Here is a 9,884-nt window from a genome sequence, read left to right as displayed (position 1 = left end):
CGGCAGGAACACGCTACGAAGGAAGACAACGGCGAAGGAAGAGGTGAGAGCGATAGAGAGCGGTGAGGGAAATTTAGAATTTAGAAAAATTCTCTCGCCGCCGATTTGAATAGAATACGGAGGGGAGATAAATAAAAGGAATATTTTTTTACAAAGAAATCGAGCTGGCAATGCCACATCTGTGCGTCTCTCACGGTCGTGCACAAAGCGTCATATATATATATATATATATATATATATATATATTGGGTTTTGATCCAATCTAAACCTATTTTCACTAACCTGTAATCCATACCAATAGCCTTAAGTTTGGTTCAATACCAAACCATGTTTGGTTCAAAACCAAGCCTCTTTTATCAAAGAACCAAATCAATTTAGTTCATTAATTAAACTAAAGAGAGTCCAACTCATCTTCAAAAGACGTGACTCATCCACGCTTCCGTTGCACCACTCTGATTCCATATTTGCCCTTCGTCTAGTCCAACCAGACTTAATCTCTCTTGATCTGAGAATCCAATTCTTAAACTTGTTTTATGTCTCTTTAGATAAACTAGTAGTGCGTGTGACCTTATAGGTTCCTGGTTATGTTGCCCATCCATAATTAATCATTAATTATGGAACGATTAGGAGTGACACATAGTAGTACATCATGATCCCCAATTAACTGAAAAATCATATGTTGATCTCGAAACCACTTCCAAACCTTTCAACAGCTATAATAAGTCGTGTCATGTTCCTTTCACTCGTCTTATACCCACTTGGTTCAGGATATAGTCTATGTGTTAGTCCCTACTAGGCTGACTACGTCATACCTAGCCCAAGTAATACTTTCTCGTTCTATGGATTCAAATTACTCTGACATGTGTCTAAGAGTCTTGTACTCTTAACATGTGATGCTTTGGTTAAAGATTTTGAGTAATAATCCTGACGAATAGTCATAGGATATACGTCTCCTCACAAAGAGCGGTGAATCTTCTATAGACTATCTAAACACCTACAGGCGCTTCAACTTATACTCAATCATCTTGGTTTCACATCTCTAAGGAGATGCCTACTTAAGATGTCAAAGTATAAGCCTCCATGACTAAGGTGACTTGTATACCTCAAGTCAAAGGAAACTCACACTCGAGCTGTAGTATGAGCTTCACAGGTATATCTATATATATTTAGAGAACCATATGAAGCTTACAACAGGCCACTCCAATAAAATAGTTACCATAATTAGCATCCATATTTAACTCTCGACATTTCAATGTCTCCAGCTAGTGAGAAATAGCTGTTTAGTTAGACCAAGGAGTATAACCTGTGCTAGTCTATCAGAATCGATGATGTCCAAACTCATCAACTCATCGACTAGGGAATATTCCAATACATTCATAATTGCACATGTAGAGATACTCACAAGTTGTGATCCAATCACAAGTTCTTTCATGTTATAAATCGTATCGTGGATATTCAATACGTGAGTTTAAGATCCAATAATACATATAGAGAATGTGCACCCAAATAGTGAATCTATATTTATCAAATAAATAGTAAAATCATAAAATGATTGCCTTAGGATATCCCTAAAAACTAACATTGAGAAGAGGCTGAAGACCGAAGAAATAGAGAAGACTAAAGTGTCAAGACAAATAATTGACTTCTCTCTTCAAATAGCAATATAGATCCAAAAGATCGTCAACTTAGAGATATCCCTTGCTAATAAACAAAACAGTTATCTGAGCGGTGAAAAGAATGTGAAATCAAATAATGAATGATTCAGCCTTCACTAAATGTCTGGTAGTTCGCTTCTTAGATTTCTTGAAATTGAGCTTCAAGGATTGTGTAGCACAATTTACGGTGGTGGGTTACCCCCTTAGCAATGTCACTCCTCCTTTTCTCAACATGGCCAAGGTTATAGAGAGTGTACCTACAAAGTTGTTGTCTTTCCCCTAATTTAGATCCCAATGGAGTAGGACAGTGACCCTCCCCTTTCTTCTTCTCATCTAGGAAGATAGTTTGTGAAATACTCATTTTCCCTTTTCCTTAATGTAAAATAACTTACAAACTTTGTGTGTAGAATTCATATTATTTTATTTCTCAAGCAATACTGATTCACTAAAACCTAAGTGCTCTTTTTTGTCAATTGGTGATATGAATCCAAGTAGGATTATATTATCCATTATATAGGGTCTCAAGTGATAGGTGTTCCATGACTTTAGGAGGGGTTTTCCCTATGCATCTTTGAAATGAATAAGGAAAGACTCTCTTGTTGTATGTCTGCTGAACTTGCATATGATATCGTTCAACTGGAAAAAGTTTGCATCCTCTTTTCTTCTATCATGTCCATTTCTGAATGTCGAGCTGCTTTGTTGCTCTTGGGAATGTAAGATGTTATCTGAACTATTTCTACACTAATTTCGGCAAGGAGAATAACCTCAGCGCTATAAACTAGACTAAAAGGGGCAGTGTCGGTTGCTCAATGAGGCACTATTCAGAAGGACCATAGAATACTATGAAGCTCTTCTACACAAGTCCCTCCTACATGTTCCAATTTGATCTTCAGGCCCTAAATCAATTCGTTATTAGTGACTTCGATTTGTCTATTACTTTTAGAATAAGCTACCAATGTAATGACTTATTCAATCCGAAGCTCTCTACACTACCAATCCTGCATTCTCCTTCCTTGGAATTGCTTCTCATTATATGAAATTAATCGTTGCGGAATGCTGATATCAAACTCAATAATACAATTTAGTGGTTTGGCTTCCACCCACTTAGAAAAATAATCAATGGCCACTATCAATAATCTTTTTTGTCCCATTCCCTATGAGAAATGTCTAATCAGATCTATTCCCCATTGGTCAAAAGGGCAAGTGGATACATCTGATCTCATCAACTCAATTGGTTGAGTATGTCATGTGTGGTATCGTTGGCACCTTTCGTAAGTTTTCACTAGCTGCATTACATCTTTTCTCAAGGTGGGCCAAAAGTACCCAGCCAACACCGCTTTTTGATCTAAAGAGCAACCTCCAATATGGCTTCTACAAGCTCCTTCATATATTTCTCGCAACACAATTAGCTTTTTCCTCCCTTAAGCATCTTAAGAGTGAACCCACGCTGGCTCGTTAATAGAGGGATCCATTAATGAGACAAAATGTGGTTTTTTTTATCTAAACTATTATATTAGTCACTACTTCCCAAGAAGTCCATTCTCCCAAGGAGTTGGCTAGTTTAGCCAACTCATCCACTTCTATATTCTCCGCTCAAAGGGCTAATTTAAGCACAACCTCATAGAAGTGTTCTTAGCCTTTTCCACGGCTTCACTATATTTCTTTCACTTCTTATCCTTGATCTTGAAAACTCTATTGACTTATCATACCACTAGCTAGGAGTCCATGTTAATCAAGACACACTCAGCACCCACATTCCGAGCGATGTGTAAGGTGGTGAGCAATGCTTCATATTAGCTATATTATTTGAGGCCTGGAAGTTGAGCTAGACGATCAACTTAATTTCTTCTCCTTGGAGTGAGATCAGGACCACTCCTACTCCACTATCTTCATGGTTTGAGGAACCATTAGCGTATGCTATCCAATCTGCTTGTGCTTCTCATCTTGTACCAATTCTACCAAAAAATTTGTATGGGCCTATGCTTTGACGAATGGATGTTGCTGGTATTCAATGTCATATTTGCTGAGCTCAATGACCCATTTAATAAGTTGTTTGATAGCTTTAGGATGAGTAAGGATCTATCCTAGGGGAGTATCAGTGAGTACTGTAATTTTGTAATGCACTCAGAGGGGTGAATATTGCTCGTGGCTTTTCACTTATTTTGGAAAACAATCAAAAGAGAAAATGTAGCAGAATTAAGATAATAGGAAAAGAAAATGAATGCTAACACAGTCAAGTTGTTTACTTGGTTCAGAGTTTGTGATGACTCTTACTCTAAGACTCGCACTCGTTGAGTGTTTTTGATGGGCAATCCACTAGTAGTTCGAATGAAGTTACAAGAATTAAGTACAAGAACTACAATGATTTAAATTCTGTAAATGAAACTATATTGATAGCTTAAAGATTTGAAGTTGCGAGTTTTTGGTCGCCGGAGTAGCATTTCGGTGTCGTAGAGTCGTTTCTGAAGTAGCGCGTAGGAAAGAAAGTCATTTGAATTATTGTATTCAAGGTGTTGATCGAACCCTCCTTTTATAGTCTCATCCGGGCACCTAGATCCCCCCGGGCGCTCCCATTGGGATGACGTGGCGTGCTCTCATTGAAACTTCATCTGATGAATTTTATCCATCTCCGGGCACTCGGACCGATCTAGGAACCTAGACCGGTGACGTGGGTCAGCCAGTCAACATTCTCCAACTCGATCTGCAGATGAAGTTTTGCTGGTCCGGGCGGTTGGAGCAACTCCGGGTGCCTAGACCGTCCAGGTGCCCAAGGTCACGAAGACTGGCCGCCCAGGCTCACCCTCATAGCCACTAACCCGGGTGCTTGAAGTACCTCCGAGCGCCTAGACGTTCGGGCACCTAGACAAGCTCCAGGCGCCCAGAGCTCTTTTTCCATCCACCTTTCACTTTCAAATACTTGTACCACAGAGTTAGAAAAACACTCAATAATATGTAAAGAAGGGTAAATTTTAATAGTTTCTGGACTGTCCAATGCTGACTTTAAGTTTTGCTGAAACTCTAGGTCAAACTGATACATACTGTTCCTTTTATAGGGAACGTGTCCTCACTTATTCCTCTTAAGAGAGATTACCTTTTGCTAAACTGGTCCTCCAGACCGTTTGGACTTTTAATCAGCATCCGAGACCTCAGAACTTTTCGCTGGACGTTCTAACCTCAACCCATCTAGTCTTCCGCATGGTGTCCGCAACCCCTAAGACTTTTACCTAGTATCCTCGACCCTAGGATTTTGCCTGACATCTTCGACATGTCAAGACTTTGCTTAGTCTCACAAACCAGGACTTCATTGCCTAGTCGCAACTAGGACTTCCCACTTGCCTAGTGTCCACTAGAACTTCTTTGCCTAGCCTCAACTATGACTTTTACCTTGTCTAAGATCACTTAGGACTTTCCTGCACACTTAGTTAGACTTGTTAGATCACAACACAGCTTAACTTTAAACCTTTGCCAAATATCATAATACAAGTTTGAATAGCTAGTGCTTTCAACACTAACAAGTACTACAATCTGATGGGATAGATTTTCTAGACCGATGTAACGAAGCTCTGACCCTTTGAATAGATGACTTAGATAATACACAAGATGTTGCTTGTCATTTGCTTGTCAGATTGGAACAACACTAACAGTTATATTTGAAATTGCCAAGTATATTTAGATAAGTTGGGTAGTTTAGATAAGTAATCCTTCAGCTCCAGGAAAGCTTTTATTTGCCGATCGGGAAATGAAACAAGACAATGTTATAATTTGTCTAACTAACCTTTGTACCTCTTGCAAGTTTCGAGGAGGCTACATTTGCTGAATGATTTCGATCTTCTCGGGGTTAACCTCCACTCCTTGCCCGGTAACCAGATAGCGAAAAAGTCGGCCCCTCTTTACCCCAAATGTATTTTATTTTCGAATTGAGCTTCATCTCAAAAATTTCTTCCAAGCTAGGAATCAGGTTGTCCAACACCCAGGATTTGACATGGATGTCATCTACATATATTTCAACATTTTCTTCCAAATTGTTCAATGAATACTTGATCCATAAGTCTTTGATATGTGGTTCTAATATTTTTCAACTCGAACAACATGACATCATAACAGAAAGTGTCATTAGCCAGGATGAAACTGACTTTGTTTTAATCTGCTTTAGCCAAAAGAATTTAGTGATATCTTTGATAAGCGTTCATCAAGTTAGGTATCTTACTTCTCTTATATGTCCAACACCTCATCATTTCTTGACTTCTTGTATAATTTTGTTTTGCTCTAGGCCAAAATGATGCCTTTTTTACTTGATTGGCCAACCTTCACCTAAACATGCAAGTGATGTTCCATTATTTTTAGCCGAACTCTTATCAAATTAATAAGGACAAGGCAAAGATGTCTTGATTCTTAACTAAGCATCTGACTAAGGACTTGTTGTTCGGGCGACAAGTCTTTGGAGATATAAATGACCTTCTTTGGATAAGAAGGGACCAACCTGATAGCCTTAGTTTTATGATCCGTCATGAAGGAAGGGTAGCCTTCATCTACCGTATGTATCTTCTTGATATGTTGTCTTTGATGGTATCTCTTTTCACCTGCTTAGAACCCTTCCTTCTTTCCTCCTCTCTTGTCGCTACCGCATGTACCTTCTTGATATGTTGTCTTTGATGGTATCTCTTTTCACCTGCTTAGAACCCCTTCCTTCTTTCCTCCTCTCTTGTCGATGGTGGCAAGGTATCCTTCTCAAAGCGAGACCTAGAGATCAATGAACATCAATAGGAGGCCTATGTTGTCTCTTCAATGGTTAAATCAGTGAAGGGACAATATGGAAGTGTGAGGAGCTTTAAAAAGAAAGAAAGAAGTAGTCTTTACAAGTGTCTAGAAAATTATACCTTCACTTACCTACATGAAGGTTTATAAAGCCTCGGTTGACACGTCAGCTGCCACACCAACATGGGATGGGCTACGTGGACGATCATACGCTTGAAGTGTCGTTCATTGGCCAACCATACAAGCAAGTCTTCTCAACTACTACAATAGTCATTGGTCCGTACTATCAATTTTGTCTAATTGTCAGTCTGGTGTCACTTTCTCCGAGAAACGACTAGTGGATATTAACTCTGCATCATAGGCGATGCGAGGTGAATCCCCAGAGGAGCCAACTTAGCCGAGTTACTTCATAGTAGGTCCATGATGTGGTCATTCAGCATAAAGTCACTGGACCCTCAATTAGAGTGGGTCCAGAGTGGCCCTCCATCAGAGCGGGTGTACTGTATTAGAGTAGGGTTTTGAAGGTCTAGACAATGAGGCTTCATGGTCAATGAAATTAGATGAAATGAAAAAAGTCAAGTGGGATAGACGAATAGTAGAGTTCGGATCCTCTGTCCTACTTTTTCCTTGTCTCCGTGTCTCACTCATCGCCCCCAACCCATCACATGGTGACCTCCGGCAGTCGGACCGGTCAAAACTATACCCTAGAAGGAAGATGTACTTAGAGGGATCGCCGTCGGCGCAATTAGTGCCAGAATCCAGCAGAAGCTGAGTATGACTTTCCTCCACCGTCAATCTGAGCTCCAGCTCAAATCTTGTCAGATTTCAACGTCAATCGTGCTAATGACAATCCTTCTGAGTTCACCTTCTCCCATGATATAATTCTGATTGATCTAATAATTAGAGGCCGATGATAGGTTGGGGGCGATGAGTAAGGTACATGGATATGAAAAAAGTGAGAGAGGATGATAATATGTACATCTAGACCATTAATCTTTTTCGATTTCTAAATTGTTACAAGAGAAAAAGTTGACAAACGGCTGATATTAATTAAATTTCAACTCGATGTGTAATATTTTTAACAAGTCGATTAAAAAAATATCTATTGTAATATAACTAATATATATTGTATTATCTACCGATTTTTTTTTTAAAACGAGTGATATTTTATTATTATTTTTAATTGGCATCCCTATTCCGTTTACGCCGACTTGACGGTGACCGACCCGGCCGGAGTCTAATTTAACAACCCGGGTGGTAGCTGCTTTGCTTCGATCGGCTCTCTCCCAACTCTCTCCCTCTCTCTCTCTCTCTCTCAATGGGGTATCTTTCCTGCCGCGCCGATTCCTCCATCGCCACCTGCCGCTCCGCCTCCGCCGTCACTACCTGTCAGAAGCCCCAAATAAAGAAAGGCCTGAAGGCCCGGCAGATCTCCGATCTCGATCCCAGCGGCAACTTAACCCACATCCGCCAATTCGACTACCAAGAGCTTGAATCTGCCACCGGAAACTTCTCCGACGAAGCCCTCCTCGGACGTGGAAGCCACGGCACTGTCTATAAGGCGGTTCTCCGATGCGGTCGTCCCGTCGCGGTCAAGCGCCCCTCCCGCCGCCATTTCCACCTTTCCTCTCCCTCGCCCCCTCCGGCAGGAGCCGCCGCCCCCACACGCAACGAAGTTGAGAACGAGATCGAGATCCTGTGCGGCATCCGCAGCTCAAGGCTTGTCAACCTAATCGGCTTCACCCCTTCCACCCCAGACTGCAAGGAGCGGCTCCTGGTGGTGGAATTCATGCCCAATGGTACGCTCTACGACCTTCTTCACTCGAATCCTCATCCACCTGGCTGGACTCGTCGCCTCCGACTCGCGCTTCAGACGGCCAAAGCCCTCAACACTCTCCACTCCGTGCAGCCGCCTGTCATCCACCGCGACGTCAAGTCGGCAAATGTATTGATCGATCAGAACTTCAATGCTCGGCTCGGGGATTTCGGTCTCGCCCTCCGCGACGAAGATAATGCTAAATTCCCCTCGTCTCGCTCGACTCCACCCGCTGGCACGCTTGGCTACCTCGACCCTTCGTACGTCACTCCCGAAAACTTGAGCACCAAAACAGACGTATTTAGCTTTGGGATCTTACTTCTTGAGATAATGAGCGGCCGGAAGGCAATCGATGTCGCCTACTCTCCGCCTTCGGTTGTGGAGTGGGCCGTCCCCTTGTTGAGAAAAGGGAAGGTCGCCACGCTTTTTGATCCTAGGATTGCACCGCCCAAAGACCCGGTGGCGAGGAAGCAGCTGGCTTCCCTGGCTGCGAGTTGCGTAAGGTCCTACAAGGAGATGCGGCCTTCCATGCAGGAAGTGGTGGAGCAGCTCAAGGTGTTGAGCAAGACAGTCCCTTCTAGAGCATGGAATGCTCTCTCGGTTGGCAACCCATGCTCGGTGGTTGATGTGGAGAGGACCCTTACCAAACTGAATGCTAGTAGCATGAATAAAGATGAAATTTTGGGTTCGTGTTCTAGTATCCTTGCAGACCAGGAGCCAATTTCCAAGGATAAAGATCTACCTGTTGTTGTAAAGAAACCTGCAGTGTTTCTGAAACAATCTCGTTCTTTAAGAGCAAGGGATGCTCTCTCTGAGAAGACAAAAGGAAGAATAAATCTGCTGGATCTCATGGCTCAACCTAATGCACCACTAGTTAAGGAATTGACACCATCTGTTAGTGGTAACAATAGTTCAACTATCAGCAGGGCTAGGACCTTGCGAGTTGTTCATGATTTCCATGAGACTGATGCAATTTTTCAGTTGAGGAACCGAAGTATGACAACGAACCAATTAAGACCGTTCTTCTCATCCAATCTATCTATCAATCCAAAGAATAGATTGGATGAGAAGGCTCATGGTCAAACTAAAGGTTGATTTAACCTCAATTGGTTTGTCACAGACCATGTTTGTTGTATTCAATATGTACTATTGTTGGATTATCATTTTTTTCACTAGGGAGAAAACATATTCTTCTTTTCTTATGTTGTTTGCAATTACAACTGCACAGGTTTAGGGATTGTTTTTCTGTATGTGCATTCTGGTTGCGAAAATTTGAATTTTACACCTGTTTCTAATCTATTATCTGTTCCACAATTTTTTGATAAACTCACATTCGATACTCTTATTTGATTCAATCACCATCATTCTTGTGAACTTCCTCTAGATTTTCTGTAACTAGTTTTTGCTGATTTATGGTCTAAAAATATGCTTTAGTTGTGCCTAGTTACTTGATTGGCAATTCTCATTCCATGTGTAGTATGGCTTTAAATTATTGTTGTCAATTCAGAAGTTGTAATTTGTCAAAGTATGGCTTCCAACTGAACTGATTACTGTTAATAACTGAAATCAATATTTTTTCTGCTTCATTGAACTGCCCCTGTTCAAACATGCATTTATAGTCTACATTGTGTTTATAAGTTATAACTGAAGTGCCAATT

At 41.2% G+C, this 9,884-nt stretch overlaps 1 protein-coding gene across 1 annotated transcript; it reads left to right on the top strand.

Moving 5' to 3' along the window:
* The first annotated feature begins 7,662 nt into the window (after positions 1 to 7,662).
* On the top strand, positions 7,663 to 9,428 carry LOC122041949 (serine/threonine-protein kinase-like protein At3g51990). Its single transcript, XM_042601849.1, has one exon. The coding sequence runs from the start codon at positions 7,729 to 7,731 to the stop codon at positions 9,319 to 9,321; it is 1,593 nt and encodes a 530-aa protein (XP_042457783.1). The 5' UTR covers positions 7,663 to 7,728; the 3' UTR covers positions 9,322 to 9,428.
* The last annotated feature ends 456 nt before the right edge of the window (positions 9,429 to 9,884 follow it).

Source organism: Zingiber officinale, chromosome 2A, assembly GCF_018446385.1.
Source record: "Zingiber officinale cultivar Zhangliang chromosome 2A, Zo_v1.1, whole genome shotgun sequence".
Lineage (NCBI taxonomy): Eukaryota > Viridiplantae > Streptophyta > Magnoliopsida > Zingiberales > Zingiberaceae > Zingiber > Zingiber officinale.
This window is presented reverse-complemented; position numbering and strand designations above follow the sequence as displayed.

Coding starts and splice junctions, on each gene's coding strand:
- LOC122041949 (XM_042601849.1), top strand. CDS start 7,729: ATGGGGTATCTTTCCTGCCGCGCCGATTCCTCCATCGCCACCTGCCGC.